Source organism: Leopardus geoffroyi, chromosome D4 (genome assembly GCF_018350155.1).
Source record: "Leopardus geoffroyi isolate Oge1 chromosome D4, O.geoffroyi_Oge1_pat1.0, whole genome shotgun sequence".
NCBI lineage: Eukaryota > Metazoa > Chordata > Mammalia > Carnivora > Felidae > Leopardus > Leopardus geoffroyi.
In genome coordinates, this window is record NC_059342.1 from 28,983,944 (window position 1) to 29,002,064 (window position 18,121).

At 42.1% G+C, this 18,121-nt stretch overlaps 1 protein-coding gene and 1 non-coding gene across 16 annotated transcripts in view; both read left to right on the forward strand.

Moving 5' to 3' along the window:
* The window catches only part of LOC123593803 (aminopeptidase O (putative)), a 344,225-nt gene that overhangs the window by 34,913 nt on the left and 291,191 nt on the right, over nt 1–18,121 (forward strand). For all 15 annotated transcript variants that reach the window (XR_006710542.1, XR_006710538.1, XR_006710539.1 and 12 more), the window contains exons 2-3: nt 1,269–2,197; nt 17,165–17,331. Coding sequence is in view for 9 of the 15 variants with exons in the window: in XM_045470318.1 (XP_045326274.1) it covers nt 1,401–2,197; nt 17,165–17,331 (964 nt within the window). In the remaining 6 variants the exon portion in view is untranslated. The remainder of the gene's footprint in view (nt 1–1,268; nt 2,198–17,164; nt 17,332–18,121) is intronic.
* LOC123593936 lies at nt 15,841–15,947 on the forward strand. Its single transcript, XR_006710611.1, has one exon. It is a non-coding gene; the product is annotated as a U6 spliceosomal RNA (small nuclear RNA).

Genomic DNA, 18,121 nt, shown 5'->3' on the forward strand with positions numbered 1-18,121 from the left:
GGGTAGGTAGGATTTTCCTGAGGAAGTAGCCTGTGGAGAGGTAGAAAATAAAAATTCAATAGGTTTGATTTCTGGAATGAGATTCTAAAAGGAAGGAAGTAAGAGTCTAGTAGACAGGCAGATAAAATCTGAGGGGAAGTGAGGAGGAGTTAAACAGAATAAAAAGGGAGGGTTCAGTTTTACTTGAAAAGTCAAGCAAGCAATGTTGTTTTGTAGTTGATACAAGAATACCTCCTGATATGTAGAAATACAAAGATTATTTTAAATATATCTACCCTGTCAGAGTTGTTATTTCTTTCCCTCGTTTTCATTTTTGGTAAAAGAATAAAAAATAAAGAACAGCATACGCTGAAAGAAATTAGGTACACAACAGGGACTGAAATAATTTCAAATAATTTTTCTTGTAGCCGGATTGCTATTATAAAATAAGAATACATTTTGATTCAGAACTTTTATGAAGAACTTGGGCATTTTATTACAACATCTGTTTCTACATTTTAATTTCTCTTTTTCCTTTTATAGGTATTTGCATACTATTTTTTTTTCAAATGAGAAGACCTTTTTGTTTGCCACAAGAAGGCTATTATCCAGAATGTTAATGGGTTTTCAGCTATTAAGATGTAATGATATACCTTGAGTATTTAACTATAAATTTGAAAAATCTCCATGAACAATCTCAAAGGAATACTTAGAATGCACTCCTGGTAAATTGGCTCATTTTCCTGTAATTTACTGGAAGTGCTGATATGAGAGCAGGCCTAATGTGAAAAGTACATTAATCCCTGGAGTTACATTTTATGTATTAAATTATTACTCTCAAAGAATAAAACGTATGAGGCTATTTAGCCTTCGTTCACATTTGTTACTTAGAATCACAGTAGAGAAACAATCACTTATCTTTGATGCACAAAATTAGAAATGATGCATTTAATATCTTTTAAAACAAGAGGCGCAGTGATGCTCAGTTACGCTTTTGCATAACAATTGCTCTTTCCCAGAACAAGGACTGTTCTAGTTAAGAGCAAGAATCTTCAGGCTTTGTGGAGGCCCCTTTCATTCCATTGGTAATTGAAATATTTTTAGAAACCCATAATGCAGCCTTCTTTGATGTCAGTCAGAAAGATTAGTCTGCCTTCTAGCCATGAGCTTCTACCACATTGGGGGATTATTTAAGGAGGGAGTCAGTTTGCTGAAGTGAAGCAGTGGTTGTAGGAACATTTAGGGTCTTGTTTGGAATTTTGTCTAATGGTGTTTTTCTTCTTTGCCAGGGGACTGAAAGAGCCATAATTGTGACATCAGGTGTTTTTTTGGTAAGCGGCCATTTATGATTCTGGAAGATTAAGGCAGCTAGGAAGCCCCTTCTGAGATTTTAACAAAGCTCTCGAACAACAACCAACGCCATGGACACAAAGCTGGACCCTTCCCGGGATGACCTACCTCTCATGGCCAACACCAGCCACATACTTGTGAAGCACTATGTACTGGATTTAGATGTGGACTTTGAAAGTCAAATCATCGAGGGCACCATAGTGCTTTTCTTTGAGTCTGGAAACAGATTCAAGAAACAGAGTGGGTCCACCAAGGAACCCTGCCGATCAGAGTCAAACGAAGCCTGCAGATTTAGGATGCCTGAACCCTGCCATAGTCCTGTGACAGATACAAGGACCTTCTCCTCTAAAACAAGATCTAATGATTTTACAATCTGTGGTAAAGGTGAAAAAGATACTTCTGGTAAAGATGGTAACCATGACAACCGGGAACAGGCTTCTGGGATTTCTAGCTCAAAGTACTGCTGTGACACAGGGAATCATGGGAGTGAGGATTTTTTGCTAGTGTTGGACTGCTGTGATTTATCTGTGTTAAAGGTTGAGGAGGTGGATGTTGCTGCTGTGCCAGGTATTGAAAAATTGACAAGGTCTCCCAAGCTCACAGTTGTTTCTGAGGAGCTCAGGAATCAGATTGTGTGTGAACTTGTGACTCTGCCTGCAGATCGTTGGAGGGAGCAGTTAGACTGTTATGCTCGTTGCAGCCAGGCTCCTGGCTGTGGGGAACTCCTGTTTGACACTGACACTTGGAGCTTGCAGATCAGGAAGACAGGGGCTCAGACAGCTACTGACTTTCCTCACGCCATAAGGATACGGTACAGCACCAAACCCCAGGGGCGATCAGTTACCTGGACCTCAGACCAGAGTGGCAGGTAGGTTATCTGGGCGCCCCACAGCCCCCTGCCCGTTCATCTCACACACTGGGAGAGAAGCCTTTGCAGGGACACTCTCAGACAGGGGACAGTCTCTGCAAAGATGCTCCTCTTTATTCTGTGGCATTACCCATCTAGCCTCAAATCCCTAGACCCATGGTGAAGCAGGTAAATTCCCAGGCATGCTCAACTCTTAATGGGATTATTTCCCTTAAGTCAGGATGAAAAGATTACTTTATTAAGCCCCTGTATTTCTGAGTTAGGAGATTGAAAGGCAAGCCTAATGATTAAATCCTGAGCCTAGCTCTCTGTTGGGATCTCTGCTGGCGACTTGAGTGCTGTAGATGGAAGCGATATGTGGCTCTGAGCAAATACTTTCTCAAAGTTCCTTCAGATTCCCCCTGAGGGAACAAACTGCCTCCAAGTTTTGTTGGTGTGAGGCCTGCTAAAGTGGTTCCAAATAACGCCAGCTCTGCTTGGGGACTTTTCTTACTGTACCTGTGTCTTGGCAGGTGTGCCTCCCAGACTGTCAGTTGTCAGGTAGCGTGAACCCCTACAACACTGGAATGGTGTGTTTCTGTGGGGTGTGGCGGTCCTGCTGAGACTGCACACTTGCTCCTTTGGCGCTGATTCTTCCTATTTGACACCAGGAGCCTCTGGGTTTTTCGTGTGGAGAGAAGGAATTGATGAAGCATCAATTTCCAAGGGCACGTTAGGTTAGGCAGCCATTTGTTCTGTTCTTCTTGCCCTTCCTCCCACAATTGTTCGAGGTTTTTAGAATTTGAGAATTTTTAAATCAAACTTTTTTGATTCCTCATTATTTTACCTATTTCTTTGTGCTACTGTACTGCAAATCGATAGGAATGCTGATCTCCATGATCTTGTTTTGAGTGCCTTCTTTTATGGCATTAGACTCCCTTGACAGAAGTGGTCGTCTCTGGAAATTGCTTAGATCTCTTCCCTAGCCCCCTTCCCCCTCAAACCTTTTAGATTTGCTTTTTTTAAAGCATCACTTTAATTTTGGGCTCTAATTATCCTATTCCTTGCCTCCAATCTTACCTCTCTGCTCTGGTCTCCCACTCTACTTACAATGAGTTCAGTTCTTGTCTTATTTCTGTTGGAGTCTGAGACAGTCTTTGGGAAATTGCAGGGTTGGTACAAACTTACACCAGTACAAAAGCATACTGACTTATGTATAGAATAACTTATTCGATATTCTTGGGAAACCAGGAGAGAAAGAAACAAGTGTTCTTTCTTTTTTTTTTTTTTTTTCTTTTTTAAGTTTATTTATTTATTTTGAGACAGAGGGAGAGCGCCAGCAGGGGAGGGGCAGGGAGAGAGGGAGAGAAAGAATCCCAAGGAGGCTCCGTGCTGTCAGTACAGAGCCTGACGCGGGGCTCAATCTCACAAACCGGGAGGTCGTGACCGGAGGAGAAATCAAAAGCTGGACGCTTAACTGACTGAGCTAGCCAGGCTCAAAGAAACAGGTGTTCTAATTGTATCTTTAACATTTTTTGAAATTATTAAGGATAGGGTTTTCAATGAGATTTAACAACATATGGTCTCTGAATACTTGATTAGGAAATCAGTTTTTAATACTCCTAGATATTTCATTTTTGAAATAAAATAATGGGGAAGAAGAATCTATTAATAGTAATTGGAAGAAATATTCATTAATGGCCTCACACATGGCTTCCTTCTCAGTGCTCACTACACAGAAAGAGATTAGATTTTTGAATTACGTTCCATGTCAGGTGTGAATTACGTATGGATAAATGCTGCTTTCTGTAAAGGAACTGAAGGGGTGCTTGGACACATCTTGTTCCTGCAAAGATTGTCTTGGCAAATTTACTTGTAATGTTTCCTCTTCTGATAATTCAATAAAATGCATGATCATAGCAGGAGTTTAAACTGTATCCTTGGAAATTTGTGATTATCTGTTAGTAAATAAATGGCATTTATGCAGCCTTACGAGGATAATAAATTTTGTTTTAAAAAAGAAATCCTCAAAAGATGTTTCCTCTCCCTTTTGTCTTTTTTTGGGGTAATTTATGGCCACTAAATCTTTTTAAACTCTCCCACATGCTTAAGAATAAATCTAGGTGTATATTGGTAACTGTTTGGATAGTTTAAGGACTTTAAAATGCTTAAGGATCCCAGGTTGCTAGACAGAAAAAATTCCTCAGTGATAAGAAGTTAATCATCATCAGGGTTACTAGGCTTTATGAATATGATTGTATGAAAATAGAAAATTTTACTGTTGTGTGAAAAATATAATTGGGTAGAGCTTATTTTCTCCAAGGCATAGAGTCTGCTTTTATTAAAACTAACATTTTATCCTTGAGTGGCAGAATACTATATGCATACCTACCATAAATTCTTAGTCCTGGATAAGAAATGTTTTATTCTCATTTTACAATTAGGAAAATTGGATAAAGTTACTGAAAGCTCCTAGAAAAATCCATGTTTCAATTATAAGAGGGAACTATTTTCTTACTTTTGATCTTTACCATGTCCATTTTTATGTGCAAAGATTTCAATATGTTTAAAAAATAATTACATTAGTTTTCAATAAATTTCTATTTTTAATCAGATAGTAGAAACTTAAGAAAATCTCTAAATTGTTAATACCTTCCCTTTTGAGTTCCATCAGTACCTTCTCCCCTTGTCACCCTCCCCCTGCCCCATGTTGAAAATAAAACTTAAATTATTTAATTTGATAATATATAAATAATTATCATTTAGGAGATCAGAGGATCCCAGGCTGGAACGCACATTGTGACCAAACAATCTAACTGTATTAAAAATGTATGAAACAACCTCGCTGGCGGGGGTTGGGGGAGAAGGTGCTGACCTGTCACTTTGGAAATGAGGGGAGTCTGTAAAACTAAAGGCAAAAGGCAGTGCACCTCAGTACTGTGCTGTAGTTGATTAAGGTATTTCCCATGGGGATACAGGTTAACAAGTCCAGGACCACTATACATGTCTACTGGAATTGAGCAATTCAGTCAATTATGTAAACCTGGGAACCAGGTTTCCTACTTTTGAAGTGGGAGGTTACAGAGAGCCAGGGGAGGACCCTAGAATAATCTATGTGCTGATAGATTAGAATTGGAGGCATCACTGTAAACTTATGTTTGGCTTAAGAGGGATACAGATCGTTGTATGTAGAAATACTGTAATTATAAGTAGGTGTTTTCCAAGGGTTAGCATGAAAGCATAAATTTCCTTGCTTGTCAGCCAAGAGGGTCTAAAAGCACAGTGCCTGGATCTTGGTTTTTACCATTCTCCAGTAAGGAAACCAGGGCTTCTTGGAGGAATGGCTAAGACTGGAGGAAATAGACAAGATGAGCCCTGGACACCTTGTAGTGCCAGAAAATAAGGAAGTGTTCAAACAGCAGCAGTAGTAGCCTGCAATTGTGAGTATATGCCCAAGGTCCAAGGAGCCATCTGAAAGAACTCCTAATGAACAAAGCTGGGCAACAATGTAAAATAGTTTTGGATGATGACCTAAAGTATAAAATAAATATTCATGAGTTCACATTGATATAAATATTTGAATAAACAAATGGAGGCGAACAGACAAATCTAAGGTATAGAAGTTGTCCAAATTATGTAGATACTCTATCTTCAAGGAGATGGAACATAACTCCTGGCTCCTTACCAAGTATGGACTGAGAAAAATGAGTAACTTTACATTAGAAAAACCTGACAATCATGACCTGTCAGTGAGGAGGTCAAAATTAACATCAGTAGTGATGAGTCATGTTGATAGTGTGTACCCTTGGTATGATGTGATGAAATGACATCTTTGTGATTGTCCTCTCTCCAAACCCATCATCCCAATGGAACCAAGAGAAAAACATCAGATAAATCCCAGTTGAGGGACATTCAAAAAATACCCAACCTGTACTCCTCAAAACTCTCAGGGCTAACATAAACAAAAAAAAGAAAGTCTTAAACTGTCACAGTCCAGAGAAGCCTAAGGAGACATGAAGGAGATAAAAATAGTATATCCTGGAACAGAAAAAGGATATTAGGGAGAACCAAGGAAATCTGAATAAAATACAGACTTTAGTTAATAATGTGTCTATTGGTTTATCAGTTGTGACAAATATACTAACGGAAAATGTTAATAAAAGTGAGTACGGGGTAAATGGGAAATCTATGTATTATCTTTGCACTTGTAAAAATAAATCTAAACCTGATCTAAAATAATGTTTATTAAAAAAATAAACTACAAATTTGGAAAGCAGTCACCATCTTATACCTTAAAATCTCCTTTTTGTAAGGGAGATTTTTATCAAGTGACCGTGTTTTCTGGGGAACCGAAAATGTATTTGAAGCTATAATAGAGTATTTCTTCCAATAATTTTCAGTAATTTCTTCTTCCCCATTATTATTCTAGTTCTAAAGTGAGATATCTGGGGGTGCCTATGTGGCTCGGTCGATTAAGTATCCGACTTCCGCTCAGGTCATGATCTCACCACTCGTGAGTTGGAGCCCTGCGTCAGGTTCTCTGCTGACATCTCAGAGCCTGGAGCCTGCTTCAGATTCTGTGTGTCTTTCTCTCTCCCCTTCCCCCGCTCACGCATTGTCTCTCTCTCTTTCTGTCTCTCTCTCTCTCTCAAAAGTTAATAAACATTTAAAAACATTTAAAAAAAAATAAAGTGAGATATCTGGTAGTGTGAAAGCTACAGTTTCCTACCTAGGTTTAGCCATTGTGGGATTATGGAAGATCTTGAACTGAAATGCTCTTTCTTGCCTCAGTCATTACAGGTGACATTTAAAAAGGGCTGCCGAAACAAACACGTATGTAACAATTCGATACAACATGCTTCTTGAAAACCCTGTTTACGTTGTGTAGTGTGAGTGTGTGTGCCCTCTAAAACTATTTTGAAGAACTATTTCAGAACAGGGACTGAGTCAAGAATGTGTCAAGGAGTTATTGTTAAGCTGGGAAGGAAGGGGACTTAATCTCTTTTTGGTTCTAGATCCCTAGTGTACCTAAGAAAAAAACTTTTAGAAATGAAAATCTTTAAGGGTGGTGCCTGGCTGGCTCAGTTGGTTAAGTGTCAGACTCTTGATTTCAGGTCAGGTCATGATCCCATGGCAATGAGATCAAGCCTGAGTCTGCTTAAGATTCATTCTCTCTCTCTCTCTCTCTCTCTCTGCCCCTCCCCTCTGGACCTCTGCCCCTCCCCTGCTGGAGCACGTGCATGCTCTCTCAAAAAAAAAAAAAAAAAAAAAAAAAAGTCTTAAAAAAAAAAAAATAAAGAAGAGGTGCCTGGGTGGCTCAGTCGGTTAAGCATCTGACTCTGGATTTCAGCTCAGGTCATGATCTCACAATTTCTTGAGTTCGAGTTCTACGTGGGCTCAGTGCTGACAGTGTGGAGAGCCTGCTTGAGATTCTCCCTCTTTCTCTGCCCCTTCCCCACTGCACTCTCTCTGTCTCTCTCAAAATAAATAAATTTAAGGGAAAAAAAAAGAAATGGAAATCTTTAATTCAAAGTTTATGTACGTTTCCATTTACTTTTCTTTTCCACTGAATAAAATGTTATTTAAAACCAAAGCATTCTCTCTGGTAACCCATTTTCTTTTCCCTTAGGATCATTATAATAGTCGTGGAACCAGCCAAGTGGTGTAGATAATCTGGGTTTAAGCTGATGACATCACTGAACAGGAGTTGGAGTTGAAATTCAGTTAAATATAGGAAACTTATTTTTAAAGCCCCACTTACTTGGATCATCGTTAAAGATAAGGAAACTGATTAGGAAAATACACTATAATTTAAAGTAATATTAAAAGTTTTTAATTCCTTACATCACTATGATGTTGTTTTAGACAAGACCAGAATGAAGTTGGCAAGATACTAAAGAGAATAATTTTTTTCAATTATGTTTATTATTTAGCTATTGGACCAAGGAAAATGTAGACTTCAGGAGTATTTTTAGTTTGATAGCAAAACCAGATGTTAAAACATGTTCCCCCTCCCCCACTGAAGTAGTTTCATTGTTTAATATCTCACTATAAAGGAAAGATTTAAGAGAATTGAGCAGATCTTTTGGAAGAGATTTCAGGTCTGAAAGGAACATTTCTACAGCTAATCCTTTTTTTTTCTTGTTGCTTCAAGAAACCAATACAAATTCATGAGGACTGAGGTAGGGATGCACAATAATGCTGTGATACCATTGTAAGAGGAGGAAGTGATAGTCCCAAACTTAAAAGTTTGCAAGCGTTCTACTCTAGCCTCTTTCTCCCCTTGCTGACATTCTAGATCTATCTCTGTTTCCTAGAATCCCAGGAGAAAAGGCAAGGATGGACTGTCTTAATTTACAAAAGCAACCCAAATGACTAACCAACCAAACGGAAAAACCCTGAATAACCAAACATCAGTAGAAAATAACAAATCACAATGACCTATACCAAAGAGCATAGTATGTTGGAAAGAAGCTGGAAAGTGAGAGCCAGGAGACCTGAGGACTTGTCCCTTGTCCGAGTCGTGCTGCCCATTAGCTGTTTGACTTCAGATAAGGCATTTTACTTCCCCGAACTTAATTTTCTCATGTGCTAAAAAGAGATTTCATTGTAGGATCTCTAGATGAGACTTCCAGATGAGAAATACTGTCTTTGCCTTTATAAACAAGTTGCCTGTTCTGTACCCAAAACACTTGTGCTGAAAAGTGGTGAGTTTCTGACTCAAAGCCACTTCCATTCAGTCCAGTTCCTTTTGTACACAAAATCTGAGTCAAAGTAGCATTCTCCTTGCACCTGCCACATGTCCAGTATGATTGATGGATCCTGGTTTCAGTAATTATGCCATGAAGGAGAATATAATGAGGAAGGTGTGTGTGGAGAGTTGAGGGGAGAGAGTGAATCATAGTTGACATTTCCTATTTTAGTAGTTCGGTTCTTGGTTTTTGTGGCACAAGAAAGCAAGAGGGTTGCTTGCCTATAACTTGGGTTTAAGGAGAACATGGAGTCTTACAAAAGATCAGGTGCTGGAAAGGGAAGAGATGGTAATGAACTGGAAGAGGCCTGATGACTTTGTCACCCTGGCAAGTTTATGAAAGAATCTGACCCACCGGCACTGTTAACATCTGCGGCCCCCTAGCCTCCAGTGACCAGATCAGTATCTCATTATGGGAAAACACCCCAACAAGCTACACTCATGGCAGCTTCAAGCTCATCACCTCCTGCCCGCTTCTCCTGAAGCAGCCCTCTCCCCAGTCACTGAACCAAGTCTCTGAAAACAGGTGATTTTATGGAAAGCGGTGGAATTTGAAATGTTATTTAAACTAAGAATAACCCCCTTTTCACACTGACTGCAAAAAGACAAATCATATAATCATCACCTGAAGAAAAAGAAAATATGTGGTTTGAATCAATCCCCTTCAAGTGTTCCTTCTATCTAGAAGTTTATCTTCTATCTATAAGGTGGCTCCTTAAGACAATGAGCAAGCATGGGAGTGTTTGCCGACCTCTTACCTTGGAAGGCATAGGTCATAGTCCATTGGGCTACTGTAACAAGATGCCACAAATTTATTTCCTACTGTTCTGGAGGCTGGGAGTCCAAGATCAGGGTGCCAGTGTGGTCAGGTTCTGATGAAGGCACTCTTCTGGGTTGCAGACTGCTGATTTCTAGCATGGGGGAAGGGGCTTAGGGGCTAATGGTATCAGTCACGTTCATGCAATCCTTGTCCTCATGTGACCAAAGCACCTCCCAAAGGCCCCACCTTATAATCCCATCAGTTGCATTGGGCATTAGGATTTCAACACAGGAATTTTCAACATATTCAGCCCATAGCAGCATAGTGTGTCTCACCCTTGTTTGACCACTCCACGAACACAAACGTGTCAAACTGAAGTAGTAGCCATTCTGGCAAGTTCTTCCTCCACTTAGAAGTTCTCTTTTATTTATTTATTTATTTTATTTTTTAACGTTTATGTATTTTTGAGAGACAGAGAGTGACAGACAACGAGCAGGGGGAGGGGCAGAGAGAGGGAGACACAGAACCTGAAGGAGGCTCTGGGCTCCCAGCTATCAGCACAGAGCCTGACGTGGGGCTCGAACCCACGAACTGTGAGATCATGACCTGAGCAAAGTCAGATGCCCAACCAACTGAGCCACCCAGGCACCCCCCAACTTAGAAGCTCTTTAATGGCAGCAAGTCATGGGGCCGCTCTCATGCTGTCTTACCCTGTTCTTTTTCTGATTTTCAGTGTCTTCCTCCACATTCCCACAACTCCTGTGCAGTTAACTGAGCTCTCCAGGAAGTCTTTCATTGGGTGGCTATCCCAGGGCATGTGGGATGAGCCCTGGTGTGGGAGAATTTTCCTTTGCGTGCTAGAAGGAATTTTTCAGTCTGGAAATAATGAAGTTCTAAGCATTGGAGACTGGCGCCTGCACATCTGTCCCGTGAGCGTTTTAGCAACATGGCCGAGGTGCAAGGCTGTGCATGTTGAATAAACACAGCTGCATTTATTTCTGTGATTACACATCCAGATAGCTGCAGAGCATGTTTATAAATGCACATAGATTTTCCTCCCCTCTTGGGGCACCAGGGGTGGGGGACAGGAAATCAGCTGTCTGTAGTTCTTGTTTGTAGGTGTGCATGATGGGAGCCATCTTTACTCTTGAATCACTATGTGGGGAGTAAGATTTTCATGATTCAGTGAAGTCCCTACATTCACCCATTCTCCACTTTTTGTTGGATGCCCCAAATTCCACCATTAGAGTTTTATCCAGAGGTTAAAGTTTTCATCTCTGTTAAAATATAGTTACATAACTTTAAATTGTATTAGATATTTGCACTAGGGCATGTGACATGCATAAGGATACCAGGTTGTAAAAGCTCAAAGCGCCATTGCTTATAAAGTCCCTGGTGCTTGGTTTGGGCATGTTGGGAAGGAAGGAGAGAGGCTGCAACTGAGAAAGAAGAAAAGGCCAAGAAAGGAGGAGGCTGAGAGCACGAAGATAATCTGCGATTTCAAGAAATTTTGCCTAGGACCTCCCTCTTTGGTGATTATTTTCCTATTGGCAAAAACATTCCAATAAGAAAGCAATGAGGTCTTCTATCAGACGTGGCTATATTTATGGATGGGGCTTTTACACTTTCAGAGTTACTGCTCTGGAGACCAAGGGGAAAGTGTGGTGTTTCTCCTAATCAGATGGTGGGGGGGGGGTCCCCAAATGTGCGGCGTCCTGATAGGGTGGGGGCAGGCAGCATGGGCAGTGAAAGAATTCACCAAAGGCAGAGCAAAGGAGATAGAAGTTTACTGAATACACTGCAAGGGAGCCCAAGGGAGGACAGCAAAGGACAGACTGTCTGCATCGAGGCTGTGGTTGGGGCTGTTTTTAAGGGGGAAGGTGAGGACATATGGGGACATAAGGAATTTTCCCCTTTTTTCGTACCTGCACCTGGTTGTAAGTAGCTCATAAGTCAGTTGGGGCCTGTGGATATTCTGAGGTTTGTCACCTGATGAGCCAGGTGGTTGCTGTGGGCCCTTTTGCCTTCCTCTACATTCCATTACTGAAGCCTGTTGCCTAAAAGTGGCCTCTACAGAAAATAGAAAACACATAGATTAAAGTTTTTTTTTTTTTTCTTTTTTTTTTTCAACGTTTATTTATTTTTGGGACAGAGAGAGACAGAGCATGAACGGGGGAGGGGCAGAGAGAGAGGGAGACACAGAATCGGAAACAGGCTCCAGGCTCTGAGCCATCAGCCCAGAGCCCGACGCGGGGCTCGAACTCACGGACCGCGAGATCGTGACCTGGCTGAAGTCGGACGCTTAACCGACTGCGCCACCCAGGCACCCCAGAAAACACATAGATTAAAGAAAAAAAAATGTTTAATGTTTATTTTTGAGAGAGAGAGAGAGCAGGGAAGGGGCAGAGAGAAAGGGAGACACAGAATCCCAAGCAGGCTCTGTGCTGTTGGCACAGAGCCTGATGCGGGGCTTGATCCCATAAACTGTGAGATCATGACCTGAGCTGAAGTTGGGCGCTCAACTGACTGAGCCACCCAGGCGCCCCTAAAACACATAGATTCTAGCAGCAAGGGTGCCCCGCCCCCATGTAAAGAGAAGGTTGCAGAAGAGGATTGTGAGGACAGTGGGGGGGTGGGAGGCAAGAGCTTTCTGGGGGCCTGGCTGCGTAACTAATCTCCTTGATGGGAGAGTCCTGGAACCCAGTGACAATAGGACAGAAAGAGCCTTCAAGAGGATGCCAGGGACGTCAAGACGGAACTCTAGAATAAAGTATCTAGAACTAGACCATTTAGAGGGTAAATAATGGAGAATGGGAGAAGAAAGGATGGTGATAACAGTGCTTTTTAAAAATCCAGCCAATGGAAGGATTTCCTTCCCCACACACTCCCTGATTTGTGGGTGGTACCCAGACTCAAATCTGCCAGCAGCATCAGTAGTTAGTTCATAAACCCATCATTCCTCAGTTTTCTAAGATCGGTCTGATTTCTAACACTCAGTCCCAGTGCTGAACACTGTACTGTTTGTGGTTAGAAAATCATGATCTCTGTGCCCATACAAGTGTCCTCTGCCATAGAGTGTGTAAAGCCCTGTACGGGCAAATTAATTAGGAATTCTTCTTCCTTGTCCCTTCCTGTGACCTTGCTTGTCATCTTGAGTTTCCTTTCTTGCTTAATAGCTTTGCAATCCATATCACCTGAGCCAGAAACCTGAGAATATTCTCTTATCTATTGCTGCATAACAAATTACCCCAAACTTAACAGCTTAAAAGAACAAACATTTATTATCTCACAGGGTTTCTGAGGGTTAAGATTCCAGGAGCAGCTTAATCGGGTGGTTCTGGCTCAGGATCTCTTACAAGGTTGCAGTCAGCTATCTGTCAGGGCCACAGGCATCTCAGCTGGACAATTCTCTTCCAAATTCATTTGCATGGTTATTGACAGACCTCAGGTCCTCCCTGACTGTACACCAGAGGTCTCTATATTCTAGCACATGGGCCCCTCCAGAGGCTGTGTGAGTACTGTTTTGACATGGCAGCTGGGTGCCCTCCACAGCAAGTGATAGGGAGGGAGGCAGGCGGGGGGGTGGGAGGAAGGGAGGGAGAGAGAGACACTGAGAGACCCTAAAATGAAAGTCACAGATTTTTAAATTCTGTAATCTCAGAAATGACATCTCTTCTGCCATATCCTATTGGTCACACAGACCAACCCTGCTACAGTGTGGGAGGGGACTCCATAAGGGTATGAATACCAGGAGGCAAGGGTTATTGGAGGCCACCTTGGAAGCAGCTATCTCTGAGTGGCTCCTTTCCTTCTTCTCCTTCAGCAGATCATTAAGTCCTTCTGATTCTTCCTCTACAGTGTTTTTCAGATATGACAGCATCTGAAATCTGTTTCTTCAGGGAAGAGGCATGGAGGCTGATGGAGGAAGTCTTGGGGACCACACACCTAAGGGCACAGGGGGAATATATAATACTATGCTCCAGCCCAAACTTATAGGGAGAAGGAGAGCATACCTCTTGGCAAGCCAGTCTTTTGGGGAGGATTCATTCCCTGTGCAGGGAAGGGGAGACATGTAACACTAGAGTCACCCTACAGAAACCAGGTGCTGAGCACAATAGCAAGTGAGCATGGGTGCTTTCAGACTTGACCTAAGCACCTAGGATTTAAGACCATAATATGAGGTCAGCTCCCCCTTTGCATGGGGCAGAGAAAGTCTTTTTTTTTTTTTTTAATTTTTTTTTTTTTTAATTTTTTTTTTTTTTTTTTTTCAACGTTTATTTTTTTTTGGGACAGAGAGAGACAGAGCATGAACGGGGGAGGGGCAGAGAGAGAGGGAGACACAGAATCGGAAACAGGCTCCAGGCTCTGAGCCATCAGCCCAGAGCCCGACGCGGGGCTCAAACTCACGGACCGCGAGATCGTGACCTGGCTGAAGTCGGACGCTTAACCGACTGCGCCACCCAGGCGCCCCTTTAATTTTTTTTAATGTTTATTTTTGACAGATAGAGAGAGAGACAGAGCATGAGCAGGGGAGAGGCAGAGAGAGAGGGAGACACAGAATCTGAAACAGGCTCTAGGCTCTGAGCTATCAGCACAGAGCCCGATGTGGGGCAGGAACTCACAGACCACAAGATCATGACCTGAGCCGAAGGCAGACACTCAGTCAACTGAGCCACCCAGGCACCCCTTGGGCAGAGAAAGTCTTAGGAGATCTCCAGTCAAAGGTCTGTCACTTCCTTGTAAATATCACAAATAGGTTTAACTCCACATGTCTACTTAGTTTGGAAGTGGCTTCCTAGAGCTCTTGAACTGAGAAAAGTTGTGGGATCCATTCTGCTTCAGTGAGGAAGAAAGCCTTGATTCTCAATATCTACCATTGTCAGAGGAAACGAGTTTATACCTGCCATTTGGCTGGTGGGAATGCACCCCATTTCCACTGATGATACCTTTCTTCCTTGAGACCCTCCTATAAGGTTGGCTTTGGGGGAAAAAGCAAAACAGTTCGTAGAGTTTTCAGAAGTAGGCATACCTTGAACCCCAACTCCGTGAGCTACTTGAGCTGCTACACCGCTGTGCCACCATGCACCCACCACTACCAGCCCCACCTGGGAGGAAGCTGGGAGAACCTCATTAGGTTCTTCAACAGTCTAAAGCTGGATGGTTAACCAAGATTAAGTCAACTGACTAAGGGTCCAAGGAGGCCAAGGTGGGAGTTCAGAACTCGTTGGTGGGAGATTCTGGGCCTTCTATGAAAATTTACCTTTGTTCTTAGATTTATAAACTTGGGACCAGAATCATAAGTTTATGGCCCAGAATAGAGGTCAGCTCTGCCCTCCATTGCCGTTTGACTTGGGACTCGGAGAGGTCAAGGGACTTTCTCACAGTCATTTGATAAGTTGGCCAGGACCATGGGCTCCATCATTTCTAATCTTTCCCTGCCCCGTGTTGGACGTGCGAGCACACTGGCATGCACACTGCCTGGACAGAGAGGCTGCAGCTGCCTGTTTGCTCTGACATCCAGTTTCTGCCCTCCTTGTGACCTCTGAATGACAAGGAACCTCATTTCCCAGGCTGCCTTGTCTTCTGCCTCCTACTAGGTTTGGCCCACGGTTTGGGGCACTGGTGGAAAATTTGACAGCAGGAGTTGGTGAGAAACAAGGTATTTCTTCCTCCCTCCCTGCTTTCTTTGGCATCTCCAGTAGTGACTGAGTCTCCTCTGGTCCCAGCACCTGTTGGACAGTCCCCACTGTGCCTCTGGCTTCTGCCACATGACCCCTTGAGCTGCAACCCAGTAATTCCCAGTAACACCAGCTCCCTCAGCCTGAGGACTCACTGTTGTTTACCCCTTCAGCTAATCCCCGGGTTGCCTCATTTTCCTCTGGCTTCTCAGCTCTTCTATTATTTGTATAGCCAGTTGCCTATGTTAAATTACTTATGTTTGGTAAGATCTAGACTGGTGTGTCCTTTCCTTACTGGGCCCTGAATGATGGAGTAGGACCATCATTCTGTGTGTTCCCTCACATTATAGGAACACAATAAATGTTGAGTCATAATCATGTTAATGAAAAAGGAAAACCGGTTTACCCAAGAGAGTTAGTGCTCTGCTCTATTCCTTTACTCTATAAATCAAGCTGATTAAAACTACATCATGTTGTGCTTGCTTCGGCAGCACATATACTAAAATTGGAATGACACAGAGAAGATTAGCGTGGCCCCTGTGCAAGGATGACACGCAAATTCATGAAGCATTCCATATTTTTGGGTAAGGGGCATCAAGGAATCTACCCCTGAAATCATTGTTTCACTGTATGCTAACTAATTTGGATGCAAATTTTAAAAAGTAAAAAATAAAATTAAAAAAAAAAACAACCCTACATCATGTTTGTCATAATTCCTGAAAAGCAAAAAAGTGGAGACATTTTCTTAAGACATTTTCCTGAGGGTCAGTCGTGTGCCTTCAACTCTGGTGTCAAAAGAATGGATTTCTTTGATCTCCTGGATCTTTTCCATCTCTGTCCTCTGATTTAATCATGGAAAGGATCGTTCTTAGTATGGGTGGGTTTGTAATTTTTAATTGTTGCAGAACGAGCCCTAACGTCATGCTATTTGATTTCCTCCACTCGCTTTGATAATGACTCTACACTTGGCCTTCCCATCACAAGCTTGGTTGTTGTGACCTACAGTCCTGTTTATATGCCAACCCCTGTTCTTGGCCTCCACACAAGGATTCCCGCAAGGGTTCCATTTGAGATGGTGGTTTCCAACACTGGGGATATCTGCCCGCCAGCAACTGGATTTGAGACCACCAGCTTGTTTTTCCAAACATTAATATCTCAGTGATCTCTAAACATATTTTCTTTTCCAGAATGTTTTCTAAAAGGTTTGTAAGAATGTCTCTAAACCTTTTTGTTTTCTTCTGAAGGTATAAGGACCTAAGGGGAAGTGCATGGGTAATATAAATTTTAAATTGGCAGAATAGTGGGGCACCTGGGTGGCCCATTCGGTTAAGCGTTCCACTTGATTTCAGCTCAGGTCATGATCTCATAGTTTGTGAGTTCAAGCCCCACGTAGGGCTCCCTGCTTGGGATTCTCTCTCTCTCCCTCTCTCTCTCTGGCCCTTCTCTGTTTGTACTCTCTCTCTCAAAAATAGATATATAAACTTAAAAAAAATAAATTGACAGAATGGTATTTAAAGCTATATCCAAAAATATATTCTTCCCTTAAAAAAAAAAAAAAAAAAAAAGCAACAATTCTCTTTACATATTTAAGTAATTCATTTGGGAGAAGTTACTACCCAGCTATTCACATAGCCAGCCCTTGGCAGTTTTAGTTCAAAATGCTTTGAAACCAGTCAACTACAAAGCCTCAAATGTTTTCTCTTTAAAAGCTCAACTTAACCTTCACTATGGCGGTGGTGAGAAAAGTGACAACTCATTTAAAGATTCTCCCCTTTTGTTTCTTTGTCTTTCTTCTGCAGGCCATGTGTTTATACTATGGGATCTCCCATAAACAACAGGGCCCTTTTTCCCTGCCAGGAGCCACCCGTTGCCATGTCAACATGGCAAGCTACAGTTCGAGCAGCTGCATCTTTTGTTGTTTTAATGAGTGGGGAAAATTCTGCCAAGCCAACACAGCTTCGGGAAGGTACCGTACATGTGTTCTGTGCTTCTTTCTGTATTGCGCACATGCTGGACCCAGGGATCCAGTACGCAATGTTTTTCTCAACTTTAAAGAGCTTCTTGATTAGTTGGGTTGGAATGAACCTACTAAAAACGTTTTGCCAGAGAAAACAGCAGGGGATGGGGAGGGGCACTTGAGAGTCTGGACAAAGCATGCGGGGCTCTTCATGCCAGAGTTATCAATTCCTAGATTATTTTAGCAGTTGCTTTCACCTGGTGGTTTGTGGGCCATAAGCGGGTGGTCTCAGCTGAAGACTTTTGGGCAGGCAAATGTGTCACAGAAACACTGTTACAGTTGGGTTGTCTGGAGTTCAGTCGTGGAGCCTGTACCAGGTTATTCATTGCACTGAGCAATCGAACTCCTGTTGGCTGACCCACCGGAGATGCCCTGCTAAGGCATCTGTTCTACACACTGTTTGCCGATTCGGTTCTGAACCAAAGGTGTGTAAGAAAGATGGAAGGCAAGTGCTAACGCATCAACGTTTTGTCTGCGAGTCACGTGCCTATTGCACTAGCTAACATTTTCAGTTAAGATCCAGAGTGTGTTGACGCCAGGTAAAACTTTTGTAATTATATTATATATTATTTCTTCATTTAAAATATGGTGTCTCCTCCTATGTACTTATTATAGAAACTTTAACACTTATAGAAAAGCAGAAGTAATACAAAATAACTTTAGAGAAAGTGGTTGCTAACATTTTGCTGCATTTCCCCCCAGTGTTTGAAATCAGTATGTATAATACGTGTTATCATTT